Source organism: Taeniopygia guttata, chromosome 3 (genome assembly GCF_048771995.1).
Source record: "Taeniopygia guttata chromosome 3, bTaeGut7.mat, whole genome shotgun sequence".
Lineage (NCBI taxonomy): Eukaryota > Metazoa > Chordata > Aves > Passeriformes > Estrildidae > Taeniopygia > Taeniopygia guttata.
This window is the reverse complement of record NC_133027.1, coordinates 30000623-30028343: the sequence shown is the minus strand read 5'-3', so window position 1 is coordinate 30028343 and position 27721 is coordinate 30000623. Positions and strand designations below refer to the sequence as shown.

The following is a 27721-nucleotide window of genomic DNA, read 5'->3' as shown; positions in this document are numbered from 1 at the left end:
CCTTCCCCTGCTTTGAAAGCTTTGAAGTACTGGTGCCTTCCCGTGCTTTCTTTTATCTTCTCCTTTTATCTTCTTCTATACATATATCCTGATATTGTTCTACGTGACTGTATTAAGGTATCTAAATCGAGCCTTTAATATTAACCCTTAGATCTAAGTCTCATTCAAAGACATCAACATATCCAGAAAATACCTTCTCTTACACAAAACTAAACAGAAAAGAAATTCAGAAGAGAAATTATTTAAAAACATCAGCTTTAAAGTTGACCACTATATACTTCAAATCTAATACAAATAATATAAAAAAAAATTATTCACTTCCCTAGAACATTGACCTGGTTCTTCCTTGGTTTTATGATATATATTTTCTCAGAAACAATTGGATTAATCAAAGTAAACTGAAAATGTAAAGGTCTAGTCAAACCAAAAGGAACATTTGTTGTATAGGTTATAAAGTGACATTTGGATAATAGTTTGAGCTGGCAGTGGCACAAAAGAGTTGTAACAGAAGGCTATTTCTAAAATAAAATGCCCAGTATCTATAGAAACTCCATAGACAGCAGAATGTGTCAGCAAATGCCTTCTCACCTCACTCCCATTTCTCCCTGGCTCTTCCCTACAATTGTCTGAACAAGCAACTTCCGTGTTTCCCAGAGATTGACATGGCTTTTGTCTGGGATTTCATCTTGTATCACCATTCTTAGATAGCTGTGCATCTACACACTAGTCTTTCATGGTTCTTTAAAAGGACACACAAGAGATGTTTCTGTTTTTGCAGGAAAGTGAGAATCAAGCCAGGATCACATGGGTCCTTTCACAAGTGCTAGACATATTCTAGACTAAAGAAAGATGGGCAATTCTTGTGACTAAGTCATAGGGTTGTGGACCTAAGAGCACCTTGTTCTCTAATTTTGGCTGAAGCACTGACTCACTATGATATTTAGAAATCCATATATTTCCTTGACTGTGATGAAAATTTTTATATCTACTAGAAAAACCTCAGAGGAAAAGAATGTCATGTCTAATCACATTTTTCTTCTGCAAATCAATTACAAAAATATGAGGGCAGAATAGTCTGCTTCAGATGAAAGAACAAAAATAAAACATATTCTAAACATCAACTGTACAGGCAAAGTAAGTAAGGAAAGATAGATTGATGATAGATACATGATAGCCAAAGAGAGGAAAATAGGTGGTTTTGTAGATTTAGCATCACTTTTCTCTTGCATTTGCAACAAAGCAGAGGCAACATAGAAGAGGTGTTTGTTATCTAAGTTCAGTATATGTTCTCCAATATGAATTACATTGAGATATATTGACATTATATTTATCTGATGTAGAACCTAGCATCAGATAAATATGCATTGCAGTATACAAAGCATGCTTTGCTGTATAATAAAATAAAGAAATGGATGTTTAATGCTTTTAATTGTACTTGAGGGGGTGGTGGTAAATATTTTTACATGCTTTATTCCTCAAAGATTTTAGTCTCTGCATGTACATGGAATGAAGATGTGTGTAAGCACACACACAAGTTGTGTACCTAAAACTGTCCACTTACAAGAAAAAGTGGGAGGGAAGGGAAGAATGGGCTGAAGACATGATGTGCATAGAAAGAGATAATATCAGCTTTCTCCTGTACATGCTTTTAGAGTATAAACTGCTTAAAAAGAGATTAGACTGCTTCCTGAATGCTGCTGACTCTTGCTCTCTTAAGAATTTCTCTACTAGCTATATTGCTAGTAGAGAAAGGGCACTATATCACAGTTGGGCACTAAATGCAATTGGAAGTTGCTCAAATGAAATAACTCTTTTTTGTTTTAAGCATTTTTGGTTTGTGTTATTACCTCATACTTTATATATTTACCTTTTAAGCTATGTTGATGTATTAAAACCATAGTTTATTTTTGTGAACAACCACTAAAACTGAGCAGGTATAAAAGAGGTACATGCCAACATTTAAAAAATACATTTTATAGCTCTATTATTTAGTCAAAATAGCAATTGTGACTAAGTATAAACCTAAAGGATTTGGTTTTAAATCTGGTCAAAATAATATACTCTTTACAGGCCATGCATACAAATATATCAGATTCATTATAAGCAATGATCTTATTATTCTAGTTCTCTATTGCTCTAAATGTCAGTATATGCAATCCCTTAATCATTGCCATTCATGTTGATGGAACAACTCCTGGATTTGTGTCAATACCTGCAGTACGATTCTAGTTCTATTTTCCAAATCCATTTTTAAACCTGGGCCATCTAAGGATCTATTAGTAAACTTGACATCAGGATCATATTCATGTTAAGTCATGAACTGACAGTCACATGAAGGCATTTTGGTGCATGTCTTTCTTACATGCACAGATATTTTGCTTTGCTTCCATAGTTATGGGTAGATAGAAAAGACAACCACTAGAAATTGCATCATTAGGATATGTAGCATCAAGAATTATAACTATAGACTGTGAAATTTAGAATTATATTATATACTCTATTACTTTGAATAATAGCACAATTGCAGAATGCTATCCCCAGCACATGCACTTGAATGTACATGTATATTACATTTCGTTAACTAGCTATACAGGAAATTTCTCTTACTCTACATTATTAGAGAAGATGATGATAACATTAAAAAACCATCACAACTACACCATGCTTTCAGCTAAAAATCTATTTAGCCATAATCTAACAGCTATTCAACACAACAGTTTTGGTTTTTCTGTGAAATTACTTTGCTTGGAGCTCTTCATCTAGCATATTACCTTCCATTTAAACTCACTTAAATCCTGATATACATTTGAATTATTCTTATTAAGGTCTGGCCACCCTGCATAGCTTAAGCTTAATAAAAGATCTTCTATTCAATTGAAGTGATAAGTTGTACAAATATTGTCCCTGTAGTCTTTAAATAATTTAGAATTGTAAGTGATAAAACCACAAACATTATTTTTATCCTTGTTTCTGGTCATTTCAGTTTTATGGCTAATTCAATTCATATCAGATATATTCCCTTAATCAAAGGCCACTTTATCAAATGCAATATTGCCCTTGAATGTTTCTGTTTTAAAAGAATTAAATCAGCCTACCTCATGGGAGAGAATGATAAGTTGAGTTGCATCCTCACTAAGTAGAACTGGGTTGAATTAACTACAGTAAAAATATAGTATATGGTAAACCTCCTCCATATGTAATCTGTCATAAATTGTATGGTAAATATGAGTTTATATAGACACACATTATGCTTTCTCCATGCTGAGACAGAGTACATGATGAAATAGTCTTATTTAATGACTTGATGTTCTTTTGATCTGTTTATCTGGTATATACGGAACAACTGCTTATATGAGATTTACTACAGGAAAAAAAAATTAATGGAAGCATGGATAACTAAGAAAGAATCAACAAAAAGATGTCAAGGATATTTTATCTTAGATTTTGCAACATGATGCAAGTGCATAGCTACTACTTTACTAATATTTCAATGTATTTTTCTGAATATTGGGACACTTCAAAGCCTTAAAGTCTTAAACATGTCTTCTTTATCCACTCTGCCCTGAATTTCTTGTCTAGATTCAAATTCTGAAAACATGACTCACAAAAAACCCTCTATATTTTAATGACAATGGCCTCTGGAAATAAACCATACAGAACTCTTTTTTCTTTTTTCTTTTTCTTTTTTCTTTTTCTTTTTTCTTTTTCTATTTTTCTTTCTTTTTTCTTTTTCTTTTCTCTTTTTTCTTTTTTTGAAAGAGTTATTTTTTTACCAAATAAGCCTTTTTAAAATTTTTAGATTGATTACTGACCAGATTTTGTCGGTGAGGACGTACACGTTGACTGACGTCATGAACAGGCACGTGAAGGTCTTTGCTTCCCTCTAGTGACTGGTCCAGGAAGAGATTTAACTGAATCTGCTCATCTTACTCAACTTTGGCTCAGAGATTCAGCAAAAGATTAATTATGTGTGAAGACACCTGAGAGGTCAGTGAGATGCTGATACAGCCTTACAACACGTATACTTGTGATAGTGATTGATAATATACGGCAGATTCACACTGGACATGTGTTTGACTGGTTTTGATGCAATTTTACAGTTTTATCAGGCAGAGACACAATTTCAATGTTGACAGTTCAAGAACAACTGATAGAGTTGAAAGATGACCTCTAAGATGAATTTTAATATGCAATTTCAAATATTTATTTAAGGTCATTTTGCCAAAAAAAAACCAGTTGTACTAAGACAGATCAGGCTTCAATGAATTAAATTGAAGTAACTGATGCTTGATTTGCCAGAGGGAAAACTTATTAATTCAGAAGAATTAGATGTGCACATTTTCAAGTAAACACAAGCAAACCTACAATCTGCAAGTGCTAAAAAATACATTGTACTATATTGTATTATATTCTCCTTATCATAGTACTAAAAGCAGCTATATTTATAGCAGTTGTAGTTTGGGGTTTTTTTCCTTTACTGACTGCAAATAAATTTAAAAGTAACAAATAATATGATTTACTTACAAGTTATTTTATGCACATGACCTCTACCCCTATTTTCAATGCAAAAACCTATGCACAGCTTTTCTCACATGGACAAGCAAATATTCCCCAGATTATTCAGCTTCTTTGGTGGCACAAGCAGGCTTTATTTTTATTTAAGGTTGGTATAATACAAGGACCTTTAGTGGTTCTGCATTACTTCCGTGGGATAAACAGCTAAATTCTCCAAAACAGAAAACAGTCACAAGATCATCAGAATGAACAAGGAAAAAATAAAGAGGAATATCATTATAAAACTATTTAAACTTCAGAGATCTGCTTTATGGCAGGAGAATAATATTGGCTTTGAGAACAGGGAGGGAACATTGTCACTTAGAACTTAGGATTTTGGAACTTTACCAGTGTTCAGTGAGTGAACTTGGATGAACAGCTTTGCGTTCATCATGCTCTAGTTTCCCCTAGCTGTAAACCAGGGATGATGGCATGAACTTCTGTGTTAAATTGCTTTTAGATTTGCATGTCTAAAAACCTTTAAGAGATACATGACATAAATGAGAAAGGTTGCTAAACTTTAGCAGTTATAACTGTGTATTTTGTACTTTTGGAACCTTTATTCTATTTGGTATACATTGTTTTCTCCTATAAATCAGCTCAAGGCCAGCACCATGGTGGATTTCAAGATCCCATTTTTTGCATTTCTTGGTGAAGTTTTATTAAGAAAGAAACAACTGCATTTTATTTGATTTAGTAAGATATATGAATTTTTCTGGAAACCTAGATAGAAAACCAGATTATGACTGATTATTTTTTGTAGTGAAGTTTATTTAAACTGCTCAATTATCTTTTGTCCTCATTATATACTAAAAATCTGTCAAAAGTCCAATTATAATTTCTAAATTCGATTATGTAGATACAATCACTGGTTCTTTTTAGTTACATTCCAGAATTTAAGTTGCCTGATATTACAAAAAACCACTATTTTTAGTTTGTGAAAAATCTACATTTACATAACAGCAATAAATAGCAATTGAATTCTCAACAAATGGAGTTGATTAATCACCCAGTAAAAATTTAAAAAATTAAAAAGTGAACATATTAGCAGGAATTAATTTGATCTCTTTTTTTTTGGTTATAAGTCTCAGCATGCCATGTAAGCTCTGTTCATGGCCGTGTAGGTGTTAGTGAAGAGCAGTGTTATAAAAAAAGTACTAAATTATAAATTCCTCCCATATATACTGATTCATTTTGTGTGACTTAAGCAAAGAAAATTTTGGTCTGACTCTTTTTCAACACAATGAAACTCCATTATATTCTACAATATTTCAGAATTAATTTTCTGTATTACAGTATAATCTTAGCAGTTTGTGAATTTTAAATTTTTTAAATTTAGGTCTTGCATGGCTTGCATGGTCGTCCACTTGATCTGATCTGATTCAAATCAGTCAAAGCCTTTTTGCTGTCTGCAAAGGAATTTGGATCAGGTTTTTCATCCCATGCTGTTTTAATAGAAAAGAATATGATTTTGTAAAGTCTTCCAAGTGTTTATACAGGACCATCAGGAATACAATATGTAGTGTGCTGTTACACAGGTTACAGTAGGGAAAGTTCTTAATAAAAAATAGGCATTCCAGGAAGCATTTAAGTTCATATACATAAGTATAGAAACTAACATAGAGATTTTTCTGTCTTGAAAAATGTGCCAGGAGTAAAATCTGACTGTAAAGCTGGACCAACAAGACTGACAGTAGTCAATGGAAGAAGCAGAGCTTTATCTGGCATGTACTGCCAAACTATATTCAATTTCTTCAATATCTTTCTGGGGACAAAAGTAACATGACTGTGAAGTAATACAATGTAAGGCGAAGTTACTACTAATATTTTCAGAAGAAAATTCTGCCTTAGGATATTCTAATGACTTGATGATTAGTTCGACACATTTTGATAAAAGTTATAAACAGTTGTCTTGAACATATTACATATTTTCAAAGGTTTGCAAAGTTAGGACCAAAAAAAAAAAAAGAAAAAAAAAAAAAAACCAAATTAAAAAAAAACCCAGAAAACCTCCGAAACCTTTATTACTACTTTTAAAACTCAAAGTGGAGAGGAATGAGACACAGCAGATTGGTGTTCCCTGTAAATTTTACCACCAGGCAACAAAATGCATAAGTTGTTTGTTGGCATGCACACAAGTTTATATTGTAAAGCTGAGTTGCAGAAAATCACAATTAGCTGGCAGACTCTCATTTATTGGTATTGAAGAATTCCTTTAATGGACTATTTCTCCAGACTTGTATCCAGGGACAATGGGAGAAAAATAACTAAAAGCTGTAGGGGATAATTGAAAAAAAAAAAAAAAAAAAGTAATTGTAAACTTTTTTTTAACCCTCTTTAATGGAGGATGCTACAATATGTCTAGAGTGTAATCATAAAGTTACATAAATGCATGCATTTTGTAATTTTGCATATATGGGTATTCATACTTTCATACAGCTTAAGGGTAGAAAATCTAAACCACTGCCCATGGAAACTTGCATAGCAATAGGGGGAAAAAATATAGCATATGTACCACTTGTCCTAATCTGAAACTGAACCAGGTCAAAATTCTTGCAGTATTAAAAATTTCAGCTAATTGCATTGTACTTCTTCCAACTGTATAGTCAGCAGGCACAAACAATTATGAGCACACATATGGTCAAATAAAATGCTGTCATACTGCTATAACACCCTTCTGCAGCAACTGGCAGAGAGAGTTTCAGAATACTGAAACCCCTTCCTCATCCAGTGCTCCTTTTGACTGGGATAGAATTGATTGTCTTCACAGTGGCTAGTAGGGGGTTATGTTTTGGATTTGTGCTGAACATAGAGTTGATAATAGAGAGGTGTTTTTGTTACTGCTGAGCAGAGCTTACACAGAGCCAAGGCCTTTTCTGCTTTTCATGGTGCCCTGCTGGTGGGGAGGCTGGGAGTGCTTGGGAGGCTGGGAGGAGACACAGCCAGGAGAGGTGACCCAGCTATTGGCTGAGACTGTTTTTGCTGTCTCCTTATCCTTTCTTGTTTTCCTTTCCAAAAAACTAGGAAGGACAAAAGAAAAGCTTTCAAGTTTTGTTTCATCTTACAATCTTTAAAATCACTTCTGTAGGGTAGGAAAGTACCTGAACAACTCCTTTTCCTTCTCTTTGCCAACTGAGACTCTTGAACTAATGTATCACAAACAGTTCCTGACAGTGGGGATTTTTCTGCTCATACTAGATCATGCAAAGAGAAAAGACACAACTCTTTCTGAATTTTTTGGTTGGTTGATTTAAGGAACTGAATTATTTCTCCTTAGAATGTTAAGTAAAAATATCCAAGAATTTTCCTATGAACTAGATGAAAAAGCATTCAGGATCCTGTGATTTTACTGAAGGCAACATCTGAATACATTTTCTGAAATGAGTAGGTGAAGTTATCACTCATTTCTGAGGGGGAAAAATCACCACTTACACACAACTGATGCTACCAGCTTTGTGTAGGGAAGCTGGAAGTATCAAAGGAAACACCAGAAATCATAAGAAAGGCTGGTTTCAATCACCACAGAGAGATGTGCTCTATATTTTGGGATAATAAACTGAAATAAAATGTTGCATTATTGGATTGAGTTTAATATACAACATATTATTTTGTTCTTTAGTTCCACTATCTCGATATTGTACACACATTTGACTAGATGCCTACAGAAGGGGCACAAGGCTGCCAGCTTGATAAATGGGAAGCCTTATAAAACATAATCAGAGGGATGAATCACCAAATCTCATAGAAAGAATGGACTAAAAATACTTTTACCAAAGTTAGGATGACAAAATTGTCACAGTTATCAATGGCAGTAGAATAAGTTTGATGATCTGGTGTGATTAAACAGGACAGAGATCCAGAGCTTTCTTCAAAGATAAAAGTCAGAGAACTGTAATCATTCAATCTCCTGAAAAGCATGTCCAAAATCCAGATAGATAAAGCTTTCCTTGTTGCCAGAGAAGTATTAAACTGACAAGAGTATCATTTACCAAATGTGAATTTCCAATGCAGATAAAGGTGTGGGAGAAGTGGCTAAAAAGGTGGAAAAACCCATTAGAGGTTGCTAATGGCTGGATACCAATGATAAAAGCAAACCCAGTTTTCATCTGAAAACCACTTAATTTAAAACACCCGACTCATGACAGTCTATTGATTAGTTAAGCATCCTCATCTAAAGCAGACTACTTTTTGTTGGGTTTATTCCAAAACGCCTGCCAAGTTCTAGTTATGCAAAAATTATCCCATTTGGAAGGACATGAGTGCATCACAGCTCTGTAGGATTTGCAATGTGAATTAGGCTATTAATCCATCAAATCCAGTTGCCTGCTGGTGAAGATAACTAATTACTGAGACTGAGAAAAATGAAAGAAAACCAAGTCACCAAGAACCCAACATAATCATGAGCACCTAACCAATTGTATAGTCCTCTACATATTTATTTGTTTAGATTTATAAATGTTAGAAACTGACTCAGCGTTATAGAGCTTTCATAATTTACAATGTCAAAGTACAAATTCTGAAATATTCCTGACCAAATACAAATAACATGGCCCAAATGAAAAAAGAAACAAAATAATAAAAAATACAAAAATAAATTTTGAATAAGCTAGGAGTAAAGATATTCCCCAAAGGGATGGATGAAAAAAGTTGAAGTTTGCTCTTGCTGTTGGACATTCTGATACAAGATAATGTCACATTCTCAAAAAATATCTCCTATACATTTTCAAAATAAGTGACAGTGGTGTCCATATAGACCTTGCTGCATTACATCTTATTGGGAATATTTTAGGGCTCATATCACTTTAAAACATGGACACATCTCCAAGAACACTCCCAGTCTTCACATTTTCTAACATATTCAATAGCTACTATTAAATAATATGCCTAGAAATGATATCCTTCAGAACACAAAAGCACATGTTTCTCCCTCAAAAACCTCAGACTATTTTATGTAAGCTTTATGTAAATTTTAGATGGTTCACAATTTTACTTTTCAATCTAGATTCTGAATCATATTGAAAGCACTACCTGTACGTAGCACAAAAATTACTAAGAGAAATGCAAAACAAGTGGCAAGGACAAAATGCAAGTGTTTCAAACTACTTCACACATTAATCCCAAATACCTGAATAAAATAGTTTAATCACATTGCTAAATATGTAGCATGGTGTTGGGGTTTGTTTTTTAGGACTCTAATTACACTCAAATGTGCATTTGATATTCTGGACTGGAACAGTGAAATCAGAGCATGTGCTCTAAATACACAGTACTGAAAGCAACCCATATTAAAAAGCAACCCATATTATAAACAAAGCACTGTATCACTTCTGTATAAGCAAAATACTGTAAAGAGAAAAACAAAGAATGTGGTCCAAATATTTTGCTTTTTTATGTGCTCCTAATAATGCATAAAATGAAGTATGTGCTTCATTCCACATATTTAATGGAAATTGAATGCTATGATGTTACTGACAAATAATGTTATTATGATTCTTTGCAGAGATTTCTAGTATCATGTCCAAAGCTTCACATTTCTGTGCTATAATGTTTCTCAGCCACCAGTGTGCTGATGTAAATCCAAACTCAAGGATAAAAGCACTCACAAAATCACAAAAATCATGCCATTTTTAACAGATAAGTCTGTATTATAAGACATATATAATATACCTTGATAAGAAGTACAATATCATCTTTTAAAAACAATAACATGGTAACCATATAGGGATTCTTCTTGAAACACTTAATCTGCATTGATGCAAAGTTCACTTGGACTTTAATGGGAGATTAACTGTGCAAGATTAATGCAGGAAAATACAACTACACAAATTTAGGATTAATTTTAGACCACAACTGGATTTTACCAGTTTGCTTTCTTACAGGAACATTTTTTTTTTTTTTTGCTATAGAAGAGAAACACTAAAAAAATGTAGAAGACTAAGATTTCACTGCTTAGTATGTAGCTATTATTTTAATAAACTTAAATGAATTTTTTAACCAACTAAAATGAAGATTGCTGTAGGGATCACACTTGAAAACGGTATTTCTCCCTGCAGGAACAGAAATGGGAGTCTTCCTTAGTTATTTGTCTCATTGTTTGCCCACTTGCTTGTTGCCCAGCAACCACCATGAAGGAACTACAGTCCTTAGCCATTCTAATTATAACCTTGAAAAAGCAGATGAAAATTACTATGTGAGTAGTCTCTTTCTGGTGAGATATTTTAATATTTCAGTCTCTCTATCTGCAAAAAGGAAGCCAAGTGACTGGAGAACCCAGTACTTCCAGCGTGTCAAAGGTTCACTTTCTCTGCCCTTGTATCAGACCAACTATTTAAATATTGTTAGGTACTTTGTAATATTTTAGCTACAGCAATAGAAGCAAACATCTGTCACTTACATTCTTGAATCATCCCACAGCACACAGTAGGGATTCAATGTGCCCTAAGAAGAAAACAAACAGATCTGTTAGTAACCCATATGCAAAAATATATGTCATGCTTGACCTAAAAATTTGTTTGGGTTTTCCTGCAAGATCATCCTCATACTCTGATGAATTGGCACCACTGAAATGGCAAAAGCTTAAGGTTAATTCTTATAGGATATTTTGAAGGCACTTAAACTTCAGAGCAGAGTATATGTGAATTCTCTGCTTAGATAAGGAAAGCATAAAGCTGTCTATTTGGTATATCCTAGTGGAAGTAAAATATGAGATAATAGTTAATCTCCTAAGAGACTTGACTCTTCCCTTAGGAGCTTGGACGTCAAAATCAGTAATGGCTTTAAAAACTTTAACCATATGTTGGGAAAAATGTCTTGAGGTTGGGATTTCAGATTCACAGGCCCCACATTCAGTGTCCAAAGGTTTTGTTAATTAGGTCTTCAATCAGTAGAGGATTTGCTCAAAATAGAGGGTTTTTTTTGTTTGTGGTTGAGCTTTACAATACTGGCTCCTGTCTCTTCAAACTCTGTGGAAGATTTATGATTTTATTTAGAACAGAAGGGGAATCTAGGGTTTTATTACAATTCACTGAACAATGGAGAACTTTTTGGGAAATTTAAAAATCTATAAAATGATACATGTTTATTTTGTTGCCTAGGAAGTGTAGAGACAAAATTAAAATTCACTCAGATTGACTTAGAAGTACCCAAAACTGCTAAACTATATTCCTGTTCACCATAAGCATTAGATGTTCCCAGGAGTCAGAACTACATAAAAAATATACAATATATAGAATAAAAATATATTTTTAAAAAATCATAATTGATTTGAAGAAACAGGTGGAGTTCACTATTTTTGGATATCAATGCTAGTGAACAATGTAGATGCAGTAGATATAAAGGTACTTTCATATAAACAAAGCACACCTTAATATTTTATTATCAAAAATTATTTATTTATAGAAAATCATGGCAACCTGTAAAGTAAAAATCTATTAAATGTTTAAATTATTCCATCTACCTCTTTGTCAAAGATAAAAAAGGTTCTTCTGGAGGCTCTTGTAAGAGAGGCATTTTGGGAATTTTTGAACTTCTACTTCAGTATTTTGCTGACTGCATTGAATTTTATGAGTAGAATATAAATATTTAAAACCAACATATACTTATGGCACTTTATATTTACATAGCACTGTACAAACATAAATAAAGGATGCACCATCCCCTGAAGTATTTATAATATAAAAAAAGAGGAAGGAGAAGAGGCCACAGGCTAAAGCAGTTGATAATAGGGCAATTTGAACTCAGAGACCAGGTGCTGCATCACTTGCCAGGAGCTTTCAGACACATTGACAGACTAAGAGATAGAAGGATAAGAATTAGGAACAAAAGAATATCAGTTCAGAATTAAATTTTCTTTAAAATGTAATTTTATAAAGAGTATTAATTTGTAGAGTAAGTCTTGGTGAAGAAGTTTTACTTAAAATATGATACAGCTATAGTTATATTAAAAAAGCACTTCTATAGCTGCAACATAGTAAGGCTCTGCATCTCTCAGATCTAAGACCTGTCTTTCCCAGCAGAGGACATAATACAGTTCATGCTTGCTATTCCCACAATGCAAACAGAATTAATAAAAAAACATTATCAGCAAAAAATATCCATTATAAGGAAGTCTCCAAAATATAGGGGAATAAAAACCTTTGCAGAAATCTGAAACATGATAAAATTGCTGTCAGATGACACACTTTGCTGTCCTTGAAATGTATTCAAATGAAAATAAAGAGTTTGTCTGTCCATTGCAGTCACTAGTGAGATATTAGACAGAAACATGGGAAGCAGGATAAATATTACTCCTATTCCACAAGAAAGTCTTGTGGGAGGGTTTGTTCCACCAGAAGTGCCAGCTTGCAAGGGTACAGCACCTTTTCAGAACTTCTTCCTCTTTTGATACTTGATCAAATACCCTCCAAGCACTGCAGGGACTACAAAGAGCTTGTTTCTCTATTTGCTTCTTTGCCTTTAATCTGTTGCTCCCTTTTTCACAGCCTTTTTGCGGTACCTCTTGGCAATGCTGCACTGCTGTTGTAGAGCTGCCCCCAACAGCCATGGCTGTCTGTGAGGGCAGTGCTCTTACCAGCTAAATCCTCAGCTGCAGCTAAGGAAGCAGCTACTGTGTTTGTTAGTGTTTTCAACTGCTGGAGCACTGATTTATACCCTACAGTACTTCAGTGTCTCAAAAATGGGCATATGTGTGTGACTGTGTATGTGCATGTATCTCTGTCTGGCATATAAAACTGAACTTTCAAGATGTGATTGGCAACTTTGACAGCTATCCAGCACAGTGCCAACTGTGTTTTGGAGCCAGGATTTTCAGTCACACTGAAAGCTTCCTGTCCTATGCTACTGCTGGCCCGATATTCTAGTAGCCCTGGAGTAAACTTCTGTGCTGTCAGAAGGTGGGAGTTCATATTCTCCCTAGAGTAAATAGGATTCTGTTTGAGTTATGCATTTTTTTTAAAAGATTGCTTTGGTGTACCTTTAATTAATCTACTGGAAAAATGTGGTCACTATTCCTCCACATGTTCACAGTTTATAAGACCAAATATCACGTTCTCTAAATCACCGATCACAGGACATTCTGAATTGAAAAGGGTCCACAAGGATCATCAAGCCCAACTCTTAAGTGAATGGCCATATAAGGACTGAACCCACAGCCTTGGTGGTATTTGTTATTAGCACAATGCTCTAACCAACTGAGCAATGATGAACTGCAACCCACATTCCACTCTGGTCAACTCTCTTACATTTGTATTTATCTACAAATCCAAATACCATGCAATATATTTCGAACAGCACATGCAATTGTAGCTTGAACTTCCTCCAAAAGATAATCCTCCAGTTTTTTAACAAACAGGATAAAAAAATGAAGACATTATTATAAAATTTGAATAAATTGGTATTTTAAGCCTGATTTTAATTAGCCATATTAACTCTTTTTAAATTATCCATTTGCCCATCTTTTTTCATATCTTATCTACTTAAAAGTCAGTAGATAAGGAAGTGAAAGAATAACTGTGTGGATATACTCCTATGTCCTAGTAGGCATGCTCTACAAATGCTTAAAACATCATCATTAAATCAATTTGCAAACAAACTGTTCTGAATAAATGAACAGCATTTGTAAGAACAAAGGTTTGGAAAGAACAAATATAACAGTGAGACATTAAAAAAAAAAGATGAAAGGTAACATATTTTATTTTCTCTTTAATAATCAATCTATTTAATGGACAATGTTTAATCTGTGAGCCATTAATATATATTGTTCAAATATTAAAGGTATTTTAACAATGGTTTTATATTGCTATATGTAAATAAAGCTTATTCTATGGAAATATAATAGAATAAATCCTTTCTTTCAGCTGAGAAAAATACAGCAAATAATTAGATTCAGTCTAAAGGAATACTCAACTTTACAAAATATTATTTCTGTGCATCTACAGCCTTATGTCTTTAAACGAAAGTTCCATTATCAAGGCTAAGTCCTGAACACAAGTGAAAACATGTTTAAAGATATTAAAAGTATATAACTGATTTTGTATTCACAGATTTTCTGAAGCAATATATTGTCATTGTATCTGCCAATCCAACTTATATATTCAGATGATTTGAGGTCCTACATAAATATAGTATATATGAAAATTTGATCCAAGCACTTGATGCTTCTCTGGATTATATTACAGGACAAATACTAAAAAAGAGAAATTACCTGATATGTATTGGAAAGGTTATTATCTTTTTTGCTTTGTCAAGACATGGGCTCATACAATATTAATTAATATTCTGTTACTGAAAGATTGCCGAAGCAAGGTGACAATCAGTGTCCCTAATCTGATCTTTTGTGACAATGAAGTTTAATTTCCAATTCTTTCAAACTTGGCAAAAACTTGCTCTGTGAATTAATCAAAGGGACTGATAAAAAAAACAATGAAAAAGAAAAGTGCTCTCTAAGAATTTTATAGAATTTCACCCTCTAGGGTGAGCAGTTCAAGCTTTTATTAATCTATTCTTGCCTGTGCTGTGCTTTTTTTATTAGATTCTGTTTGGTTTCAGTGATGATACATTGCTTACTAGTATTATTTTCTTATATAATTTTAAACCTTCTTTTCTTATATGTGACCGAATTAATGAGAATTTTTTTCTTAATTGTTATCTCACATGCCACTGTAACTGCTACTTGTTCAAGAAGTGATTTCAGTTTCAAAATATAAATGTCATTCTGCAATTTGTGTAATAGCCCCTCAATCATTGTTAAAATAATTGATCATAAAATCTAGCATTGAAAATTACCATAAATTCTTCCTAATAATGATCTTAGTAAAATCAAAACAAGTAATCTATTTCAAAGGTGATTGATTTTTTCCCTGATGTATAGGATTAATTTGTGTTTACTTCAGGAAATATTTTGTAATATTATTAGTGAAATACCTGACAGAAACAAAAGTTATGTTAGAGATTGAGATTTTCTCCTAATATAGACAATGTAATTTAGATTTGAAAGAAAATAAAACAGAAAATGATCTCTACATGTCCTAAACCATCTTATAAATAAATTGAAACAGAGAACCATAAAGACCTAAATTGACACAATTCTTCATGAATACACTTTTAATTTTGTCAAAAGGAAAGGAGTCAGCTCAATTTATGTTCTTCTGTTCCTTTCTTTCTGCCAAATTTTAATTGAGGTGTTCTTTGTATTGATATTTTTCTGGGAACTGTATGGAAGAGCATAATGACCATTGACAGTAAAATATTTTTTTCTAGCCTTGAGTAAAATCTTAATGACAGATCTGGAGTTCAAAAAGCTTTCTTCATACTTTTGACTAGACTCACTACTTCAATTTTGCTAGTGACTAAAATATTTGGAACTTCTCTAGGTTAATTTTATTTATATGACCACTTGAGTAACTGGTTTTAACTTAAAAATTACAGCTTTAAAGATTCTTGCATAATAATACTGTTTTCAAAATCTTGAGTTAACTGTCTCTTCTATCTGACTCTTTATGACTTTATTCAAAGCAAACTCTAGCCCTTAATAACATAAACAGAGAGAGTTTATATATTGTGCCTTCACGTAAATTACCCCCATGCTTGCTATTTAACATTATTTTCCCAGTATTGCATATGAGAAAAATTTTCCACAAAAGATATATTTTATTCTCCCTGTGAGCACTGGGAGACTGCTAAAACCAGAAAGACAAAAATATTTATATCTCCATATATTTGGAAATAAAGTCCTTTTTTTTTGATATTTATAACCTTTTCAATGTGAGATTAAAGCCTGAAAAGTATAGAATTTAAATGGTTGGACAAAAATATCTCAGGCATTTATGAGGACTGTAAGCTAAATTGGAACCCAAGCATTTTTGTAGTCTGCTAAAATGAGTTAAGTAAAAACTTGCTTTTATAAAATAATGAAAGAAAGGAAGAAAGGACCTGAAGAATTATTGTAGCTCTATGACCTATGCAGGGAGCAAAAAGTTAAGTAGTCAATACAATAATACATTTTAAATTGTAACCATGAATGCATTTAATGGAAACTATTCACTAGAAATTGCTATTTAACAAAAACCCTCCACATTCACAAAACAACAATGAATTTTATTTTGTGTATATGCATACATGAAACAAGTACACATTCCTTTCAAAGATTGTTACACTGTTCCTGGGCTTAAATTTTAGAAGTTAAACTGCTTTTTATTACCTGATATTTAAAACAACACCACTTATTTTCTCTCATGTGATCTAGCAAATCAAGCAGAAAGCATATCAACTATCCATGTACTTACATTAGACAGGTGGGCCAGTTCTATCTCCAGGAAAGAATCTGTAGTTTTAGGCTCAGGTCGTATAGTAACAACAATGATTTTTGAATTAACAACTGTAAAATTCCTGGAAGAAAATGCAAAAGTGGAAAATTTAAGTGTCTATAAGGTTAAATGAGACTTCTAATACTACACCTAAAGATTTCATTAGGTATTTTCTGAGACTTTAGTTGACAAATATTAAGGGAGAATATAATTTGTTTGAAAGTGGTGAATACACTTATATTCAACGTGTTGAATACAGTCGGAAAGCACCACTGATGAAAGAAGTGCAATTACTTAAATTACTATTCATTAATTAGAAGAATGCATTGATGACACAAACATTCTATGCATGTTTGAGTGTATCTCACCTACTTGTTTCGACACAGACCTACTAGATACGTTTTATAAATGACAGTGATTTTTATTCCAAAGTGCTGTGCGGGGGTTTTTTTCTGACTCTTAAAGGTAGGATTGTGAAGATGGATGAGTGCAATGCGAGACTGTACAGTTCTGTTGATTCTGTGCTCATGAAGAAAATATACCTTTTTCCAATTCTAAGAAAATTGTATTTGGTATATGATTGGGCAACTTCATCAGCTAAATACTGTTTAGAATTTAAACCACAATTGTGCCCTGACTGAAATTCGGCCAAAACAAATGAATTTTTTCTCATATGCGAGATTAGATTTGGTCTTACGTTATTGTACCAGGTTATACAGAATAATAACTTGCTGTCAATTTTTCTAATTCATCATCAATTTCTTTTTTCATGCAAATATGGATCACTATGTATCATAGCAGCCTTTCCAGGCCAGACTTAGTAATGCCAAGCTTATGCTAATATAGCCATAAAGACATGTTAACATGTTCATGTCTGAGATCCTTTCTTCATATGATGCCATCAGGTCTAGAATGACCATCAGTTATCAGCTTGACTGTTTCTGGTGATCATTATGGTATTTACTTTGTGTGTAATGCTACTTTCCATGCCTCACAGAAATATTATTAAAGGATGTTATCAAAGGATGTTACCAAAGAAGAAACTAAACAGTTTAGATGTAATTATAATAGACAGGATAAATATTCGTTTGCTTCTGTTGTTGTTTAATTGCTTATTTTCTCTAGGGAGTTTGTATTTAGGAGAGAATTCCATTTTGCTGGATCATTGAAACAGGAATTGCCATGGCTACAGTAATAGAAACTTAGCTCAGCAGGCATTTCATTCAGCACAAGGAATGAAATTGTACTTCTGGGGCAAGGTATGAGTTCTAGTCCAATTTTACTGAGCCAAAAAATATAATGTAAATATAATGGAACTGACTTTCTATTTTACTTAATTCCTATTTCTTGGCTTTGGTTAAAGTTTAAAATCTCACACACTATTGACAAAAATGTATCTATCAGGTTAAAATTTAAAGTTTAGCTAATCTACAGTGCATTCTGTAGAATTACAGTAACTGAATATCTGCAATTATTGAAATAGAACCAATACCCTCCAAACCAAATAAATAAAAACCTTTATTTCTCTAATACGTCATGATAAGAGAAAATGGCACTTACTATCTATTCAGAGATTACATCAATTTTGGAAATTCATGCAAACTATTGTAAATACTGCTAATTCAATACTCTTTTACAGTCAGTCTTTGTGATTGAAAACGTTTCCTTTGGTACAGTTCTAACAGTTCTAGGGCAAGATCTGAAAGAACATCTAAGTACCTAGTTTGTAACTTCAGTACATTCATTTTACCTCAGTCTCATTAAAACTCTACTAATCCCATTATATTCTCAAGAGCCCCTAGCAGACTGTTTCACAAGAAAATAAATATAACTGATTATTACACTGTGAAATGAAAACTGCATCCATCCCTCATTGCTGTCCTGTCTGGGCTGAATGCCTACTTGCATATTTCATATTTAACTGCTTGGACAGACCCTGGAAGAATACAATCTGTTAAGTATATTCTAAAGTATATTCTAAATTCACACAGAATATTAAGATGCCTCTAAATTAAAGCACAAAGCTTTGTAGTCAAAACAATTTCAAAAATTTGAAAAAAATCTCAAAACCACTAGTGCAATGCCATTGCTGTCTCTGTTGAAGATATTTTTTGTAAACAACAGCCTAGTTTTGAGAATACTTATTCAGGAATTTAAGTAATCAGCTTTTACAAAATGTCCTTGGACACTTCAATTTCAGTCTCTCGTATGTTGCGAATGACACAGAATGGGAATGATCCATCTCACACTTCTCGGGCAAGTGCTTTTTTTTACAGCTTTTTTATAGTGCAGACATCACCATTAGCTCCTTCTCCTTCACCAAAACTAATCTAAAATTCAACTTTAAGGAGAAATTAAGTTTTACTGGATGGTGCTCAGCTGACTGTCCAGAAAGATGCTTATCGGGGTTAAGTTTTGAAATAAATTATTCAAAAACAGTCTATTAAATTTCTAAACTATGGCTGAACAAATTCTTGAAGATTCAAGATAGCAAAGTGATGGAGTAAAAGGTCAATAAATGCTTTCAGAGGCGGTGTTCTAAAGCTTTTTTCTTTTATTGGACACAAGTCCAAAAACTTTTATATAATGATTAATAATAATGTTAATAAAAGAGTTATTTTATTAAGCTGTTTTCATATCATGGTACACATTTTGAGCATAATCTTTTATATAAGAGAAATCATATTGAGTCTATGTGGTATGAAATTCATGTGTTCTCTTTTTAGAATGAATCTGTTACTAAAGAAAAATGAACTAATGAATAAGGCATGTTGTTATCTCAAGAATACATCATGATCAAAGTTATTGATCAATGTGTAAAAGTTGAATGCATTACAGAAAAATTATGGATACTCAATCTGTAATGTGATGCAATAAAAGCCTGTCTGAAGTACATCCTTAGTCTAACAAAGCTGACCCAAAGAAATTTAAGGGCCTTTTTGGCTGTAGAGCACCTGAAGTTCAGGGTTAGAAACAATGTTTCAAATGGAGGCAAAGAACATTTCAGTGAAGAAAATTTTAGCAGGAAATTTATGGTGGCTGTTTTTTAGTGATGGAAAAAAAAACCAAACCACTTGATACAGCAAAATCATTGATTCTTTATTTGTTCTTATTTCGTACAGGAAAAGTTAAAAACCATCTTACATTATGGCAATATGCAATGTATTCCTTCAAAGTGCTCAACAGAGAAATTATAGATAATATCTTTTAGATGAGTATTGTACTGAGAATCAATTTTCTGTGAATCTAACAATAACATAAATGTGCTCAGGGGTGCAAGAGCTATGGAAATAATACCCAGTATAGAGTTCTGAAAATATTCGCTATTTCAATATCTGCTATAAAAAAACCCTTAAGACATTACAAGAACAGTGCAATGCAGCAACATATATTAGGAAATATATTAAGTTTATTTACCTGTGCATGGACAAAGATCCATTCTTCTATTTTTATAGGGAAGAACCTTTTCTTTTTGTTTCCCTAAACTCTTGTTTAAATACTCATGGCAAAATTCCCTGAATGTTCATATACCAGTAGGATTAAACACAAGTCCAAAAACTTTTATATGCATGTGGTAGCAAGTTCCCATCTCACGCTGTGTTTAGTTATTTCCAGTAGACTCTAGTAAAACTAAGAAAATGCTAGTAAAACTAAGAAAAATCAAACACATATGGTAAAATGCAGCTCATTTTGGATTTTGTGAAATATATTGTATAGGCTGCTCTAGATAATTAAATCCTCATTTTACTCACAGAACACCTGTGATGTAGCAGATTGAGATTCTGTGGTTAAGTAGTTTGGAAGACTTTCTCTAATGATATACTGAGATATTTTTAAAATTTGTTTGTTTATTGTAAAAAAGCAGTTCTTGTGATGATGTAGAAGTTTGCATACCTCTGAGTGATAAAATTAAGGAATGTATTGGAATGCATGTCATCTTTATTCTACTGGAAACTACAACCAAATATTTTCTTTATTCCCACCCTAACTCCTGTAAAGCCAGGAACTGAAATCACATGGGAACTGGTAAAGCTTTCTAGACATCTAACTTCAGTTGGTAGAAATCATCTTTATTATTAGGTTATCAGGTATAAATGATGTAGCCTTTGAACTCCATCCTGAGAACATTTTACTTATTTCACCTTGGTTTAATTTTTTTCATCTTTATTCTCACCCTTGCTATATATTTAACTGCCATTTTACTTAGAAAATAATCACATAAGATACTCATCCAGAAGGTTTTTTTTAATTCCTGTGCTGTGCACTACTAGGCATCATATAAAAAATAGATGATGCTATGTTCCTTTACATCTTACAGTGTTTGCTCCATAGACAACAGTAATGCAGTGAAGCATTTCACTGTTCAGCACTAATAGGGTTATTACAATAATATTTATTACAGTTAAGCAAGATTAGTACAAAGAGTAGCTTATAAAAACCTGTGTAAGATGATTTTTTTTTTTCCTTGCAAAATGCAGGCAGACTAGAATGAACCTCTTCCAAATGCATTGAGATATATAGGAACCTTCATTCATGTACCCAAACAAGTGTAAAATAATAAAAACAGACCATAATAAAGATCACTTTAAAACCTGCATGTCAGAATTTTCACCGAGTATAAGAACTAAACAAATTCAGCACTAATCACAGCTGCAGCTTTTTTTCCAGTTTCAAGTTACAGAATCACAGAATCACCTAACCACCAGAATGACAGAATCACTTGGTTGGAAGGACACCTAAGATCATCAAATCCAACTTTTGATTTTTCACCACTTTGTTAACTAGACCATAGCACTAAGTGCCACCTCCAGTCTTTTCTTGAATACATCCAGGGCTAGGGACTCCAACTCCTCCCTGGAAAGTCCATTCCAATGTTTAAGAACCCTTTCAGTGAAGAAATTCTTTCTGATGTCCAACCTGAACCTCCCATGGCAGAGCTTGACGCCTTTTCCTCTTGTCCTGGTGCTAACTGCCAACAAGAAGAGCTAACCCCTACCTGGCTACAAACTCCATTGAGGGAGTTATAGAGAATGAAAAGCGAACCCCTGAGCATCCTTTTCTCCAGGCTAAACAAACCCAGCTCCCTCAGCTGTTTTTGAATTTCTAAAGACTTCATTTATTAATAGATATCCATAGATTATTAGATCATTTTGGCAAAGTCACAAAACCTGTACAGAGAAGTGGTTAAATTTGCAGTGTACATCAGCAATCAGCTGAAAGCAGAACAGACAAAAGTAAATAATTTGGGAACCAGAAAGCATTCATAATCCATTTACATTGTTATACTTCATATCCCTGTTCTGCCCTTGTTCCCACTACTTGGTATGGTATTGTTTTTAGGAAAAATCTAGTAAGGCATATCAACCTCACTTTCATAATGGATGAAATAAGAGCCCTGAAAGACTTTTCATATAAGCAAATATTCAGAATTTAAAGTTTACAACTTTTTTTCTGTAAATTAAAACCATTGACACATGAAAGCTGTAAAGGCATGATCATAGACTGAAGTTAACAATGTAAAGATCTGAAAAGCACATGGCTGTATTGATGCTTTCCTAGGATTGGCAGATTTTTCCTAAGGTCTACCAAAAAGAACTAGCTCCAATAAGCCAATTGTCATGGTTCTTTGAGTATGGGGTAAAAAAAAAAAATCTTTTACAAACATCTCTTCCTTCCTGGCTAATTTCAGAAACTGGTACAACAAATGGGAAGTGCTTAGTGACACTTCAGAAGTGGATGAGCTGTCATTTATATCATGCCTTAAGCACAGAAGGCCCTTGCCAGCATTTTCAGGCTTCCAGGAGTCTTGTCAGGACATCAATGTTCAAATTGTGCTCTACCTCAGAGACATTTCTGTCCCTAAATTACAGCTCCTCAGTGAACAACACATTGAAACTTTGCAATGAAGTTTTTTAATTTTCTTAGAAATTAGCTTTTTTTTTTTTTTTTTTTTTATTTCAGATAGATTGTGGCAAAAACCTGTTGCTTTTCCATTCTTTGTTTCAAATCCTGACGTTTTGGCTAAGTAGAGTAGGAAAAAGTGATCTGCTGGCTTCCTTATTACTATCTTTTCTGATTATTGTGAATTCATTAGCACCTATTGTGGCACAATCTGGATATGCTTCTTTTATTGTAAAAGGGCATCAAAAGACCAGGATCATATAAAATAATATAGAATAAATGGACCACGAAATTATCATAACTGGTAATTAAAAAAATGAGATGAAATATTTATTTCCAAATTGTCTTTTGGCGAGTACAGAAAGGAAACAGTGAAACAAGAGGCCTTCCTATATCTTTTTGCATGTGTATGACCCACAAAAGTGATATACTCCAACTGTTCAGACCATGCATGTCTTGTTTCTAAAATAGATCTTCTCTACAGCACAGCTGTCCACTCTGAATACAATTTGCAGTGAAAAGAATATTTGGAAAACTACTGCTAGACACTTCTGTAAAGTAGAGCAGACAACTTTAGTATATCAAGTTATGATGTCATTACAAGACCATTTGTACTAACTGGACAACAGTAGGTTGAAGCACAAGTGGCCTAAGCATTAATGTACATCCCTGCATATACATTTCTGTAACTAAGTTTAATATAGATTACATAAAATATAAGTGAAGGCAATTTGATGAAAAGGCTATTTCTGTCATACAACTAACTAAGCATGAAGGAAAGATTAATACATGCATATAATTATAAATATAATGAAAAATATCCAGCAGTACTAATATGCAAATAGTCTTGACTGTCTTTTTTTCTGACCTATAGTATATTTATTATCCTGAAATAGTTTAATTCATATTGTGTTTATGAAATTTCTTACCTCAAAGTGGGCAAAATGAGTTCTAAATTTTTGTATAGCACTGCTCCAAGTACAAATACAGTTGATTCATCTAGTTCTGAAAAAAAGTAAGAAAAAACATTTTAATCCTCTCTTTCCCAAGCTTTCATCAGCACAAAAACCTCTGAATATCATTTATCTTTGCAATAAAAGTTTAATTTTAAATAAACCATCATAATTTTGAATTAACTCCTAGAAGCCTGTCATAAAAATGTAGCACTGTCAGGAGCATATAAAGAGATTTAAACCATCAAAAATCCCATTTTCAAAAAATCCATCACTGTATGCTGACATCCATTCTAGTCCATTTATATTTATAATTAAACATTCTCAGAGAATGTCTGCAAATTTTCTAGTGTCAGAGATCTGCACTGCAATGATATTTAATAAATTGTACCTGAAGTTAGGCTAATTTGCCTGCTGAGCTTCCTTTGGTAAGAGTTATGTTGGAATGACTGCCTGCTGGAACACAGCAGCTTCAGGGGATTCAGCAAGCTGCACTTCATCTCACCTCATATCAAACAGATTAAATCTTGTGCACAATAACTAAGTAAAGCATTGTTTCTTTGGTGTAGAAAATAATGTCTAGGATTTATGCAGCACTTTTTGTTCAAGGTGCTGAAATTAAGCCCATTCATTTCTCTGTAGGATAAACTTTATAGGTACTGTATTTCTTTTGAAGAGGCATAAAAAAACTACTCCCATATTATACAGTGATCCCATGAGACAAGAGTCACAGTTGCCTTGCTAAAGCTAATAGAAAATTAACATGCTGATATGCTTTTTTACCTGTTGACATAGGAGTGAAGATATTTTTTGGAATGACAACTCTGTCTTCTGAGTTTCGTGCCCAATCAACCATTCCTTTTCTTCCTTTCATGGGGAAATTGATGTCAGTTAAAACAGATGCAGCAGGAAGCTTCTGAATGCTAGCCACTAGTAAGAGAAGTCATAAAATCATATAAATTTAAAATTGTGTTTCATATGTTAAAGCATCATAGAGTGACAACAGTACAGCCATAACAAAACATTTAATAACACATTTCAAGTAAAGCAGGAATTCATAGGACATCAACTGGCTCAGAAAGCCTAATCTGTTTATTATGCAGTTCTACTATGGATTAATTGTGTGGTATTGATCATAGCATTTGTCAGTCAGATTCTGATTAAATTTCTTAACAGGGATTATTGAATGTACAAGCTTATACACTGAAATTCATACATAAGGACATTGTTGTGTCTTCAGAGCAAATTCTAAAACGATCAAATGTAACAATAAAAGTAAGAGGATGCTTAAAATTGCTTTGGGAAACATAACTTCCAGATACAGACTAATGAAGCAATAAAAGAGATTTTATCCTCTATACAGGCACAATTTCAAGATAGATCCATTAAGGAGATGAACATATTAAAAGACCTTGTTGTTTTCATACAAAGTAAAGTAAAGCAGTCTAGCACCTAATTTCTTTTTCTTGAAAGAATAATCTCAATTCTGAACTCTTATTATATTTCTTCCACCTAAAAAGCCTCAATTCCCAAACAAAATCAGTGTTATGTGTATAACAGATACATCAAGACAGAAGAAATAGGTGTCAAATTGAATAATAGTCAGTTTGGAATTCAGTTTACTCATTCTGTTTTTTTCCCTGTTTTCTAACTCAACTATCACCTGGAAATCAGGTTCAGCTTTGCTGTGAAATCTAAGTACAACTCCATGGCAACACAGTCAGTGTCTAGTAAGACTCAAACTACTTTAAAGGAATTGACAGGGCTGCAAGCGTTTACATAGAGTCAGAGAGATGACAAACACCACATTTGGAGCCTGGCTCCATTCTTAATGTAAGCCATGTTGATAGACATTTCCTGTGCAATGCCCTTCCTAATCAATTTATGCAGAGGTTAGTGTAGGTGGAAGAGTTTGGATATTAGGACTATACTTTGATCTGCATAATGATTTCACTGCAAGGACTTTGCAAGGGAGTAACACATAAATACGGTGAGGGACATCTGTATAAACAAGCAGAACAGCAAAATTAAAGTAGAAAACCATTAGGTGTCTCATCAGAATTTTTTTATTTGAAAGAAAACTGTAATTTAAATCCAAAGAGGAGTAAAATTACAAAGTTAACAATATTAACTTTACAAATATATTCCTTAATAACTAACTCTTATTTTCAAATCAGACTGGTTATGTATACAGAATCACATTAATGAAGTGGTACTTCAGGTTGTTTCTAACGTTCCATTATAAAACGATCAGGGATTTATATGCCAGCTACAATCCCCTCCAGGTTGCAATTGCCAAATCCATTCCCAGAACTAAGGGGCCGCTTAGTCTTGTGAATTTTCAGGTGTTGTGTGGAGGGAATAGAGTTGAGGTCTTGCAGAATTACTGGGACATAAAATGGATTGTGTGCTTTCACACTGTGGTTATACAGAATATATTAACATTGTAAAAATGGAATTTTTCCAATAGTTCTTAAAATTTAAAAATAATTTTATTTTCCCAATAAATAAAATTAACAGTTATTTAGTTTTCAAAATTAAATACAGCCTGTATAAGACAACACTGGGCTGTTTTTTTATTTGCACAGTATTTATTGCTGCATCTACCTATCTAGCTATCTATCTAATTAGATAGTAGAGCCTTAATATTTCATCCCCCTTTTGGATGACAGTTCCCTTTACTGAAATAGGAAATCAATGGTATTCAATGGAATTTACTCTGCAAAACAGAAAACCACTTTAGGACTGGATAAATGGTGAGGGTCTAGGATAGTATTTTCTGTACTCTGTCTCTCTCTGTATTTTAAATAGGGCCATTTATCATGGCACCTAAACAATGCTCAGAACCAAAAATTCCAAAATATTTGTTATTGTTTAGGTGATAAATATCAAAAACAAAGCATAAAACCTAAAACTTTGACTTATAGCTTATATGGAAAAAATATAAATATATGTGTTTATTGGGCAGTGTTGTGTTTACAGCTGGACTCAATGATCTTGAAGCTCTTTTCCATCTTAAAGGATTCTATGATCCTATATATTCCCATTCATGGTTCAGAAAAGTTTTTTTACTTACAATCAAACAAAAGCCTTGCTTATCAAGCCTGATCTCCTTTTATGACAAAGTAGCCCACCTAGCTGATCAAAGGAAGCCAGTAGATGGGATCTTCTTGGATTTAGGTCAAGCTTTTGATACTGTCATTTAGAGAATCCTTCTGGACAGAATGTCCAGCATTCAGCTGGATAACTGTGCAATGAGGCTCTCTACCTCAGTTTTAATCTGCCGCATAAAATAATTATTTACTGTGAACTCAAAGTCAACAAGCCTTTTAGAGGGGAATGTATATAATTCATGTGCTGGGTCATTCATATGTCAGAAACTCAAATACAAGGTTCTTATACTCAGATTGTAAGACATCATTCACTTTGCACGTCATCATATTCTTTTATGTTAGGTTTGTATTAGAAAACAATGCTTCAAATTCTGGAACACAAATGATTCAGTTCTGCAACTGCCACACAAAGACTGTCTTCTCATTTGAAAAAAGCAAAGGTTTCTCACAGATTTGGTTTTTTATTATTATTATTTTAAATTGACATACCAAATCATCATGTCCTAAATTCATGAGATGGGACATTTGGAAAACAAGGATACCTTTAGGCACTGTGGTATGAGAATTTTTGCTTGTTAATACAAACACACAAATTGTGTACGACTGGAAAAATATTCAAAGAGAATATAAATATGAATAAAAAATGCAAAGTGGGAAAAAAAAAAGATTAAAAAAATAGAAAAAAAAAAAAGACATCTAAAATGAAAATTACCTAAGCAGAAGATGAAGAAAATCTTCATGTGTCATGCTAAATTAAACTCTTCCAGTATGGAAAATATTTTATTATTTATTTTTATCATGGCAATTTCTATGAGTCATGTCTGCTCTTTTGGGCACCACAATATGGGATCGACATTAGAGACTGTTCAAAGGAAGGTGAGGAGGATAGTCAAGAGTC

The 27721-nt window shown here is 33.1% G+C and overlaps 1 protein-coding gene across 25 annotated transcripts in view; it reads right to left on the bottom strand.

Annotated features, from left to right (window-relative positions):
- ADGRB3 (adhesion G protein-coupled receptor B3) overlaps positions 1-27721 on the bottom strand; it is a 442973-nt gene that overhangs the window by 161804 nt on the left and 253448 nt on the right. For all 25 annotated transcript variants that reach the window (XM_041714791.2, XM_030269508.4, XM_030269522.4 and 22 more), the window contains 4 exons: positions 24494-24640; positions 23687-23762; positions 16836-16938; positions 10949-10992 (listed from right to left, as the gene is read on the bottom strand). In XM_041714791.2, coding sequence (XP_041570725.1) covers positions 10949-10992; positions 16836-16938; positions 23687-23762; positions 24494-24640 — 370 coding nt within the window. The remainder of the gene's footprint in view (positions 1-10948; positions 10993-16835; positions 16939-23686; positions 23763-24493; positions 24641-27721) is intronic.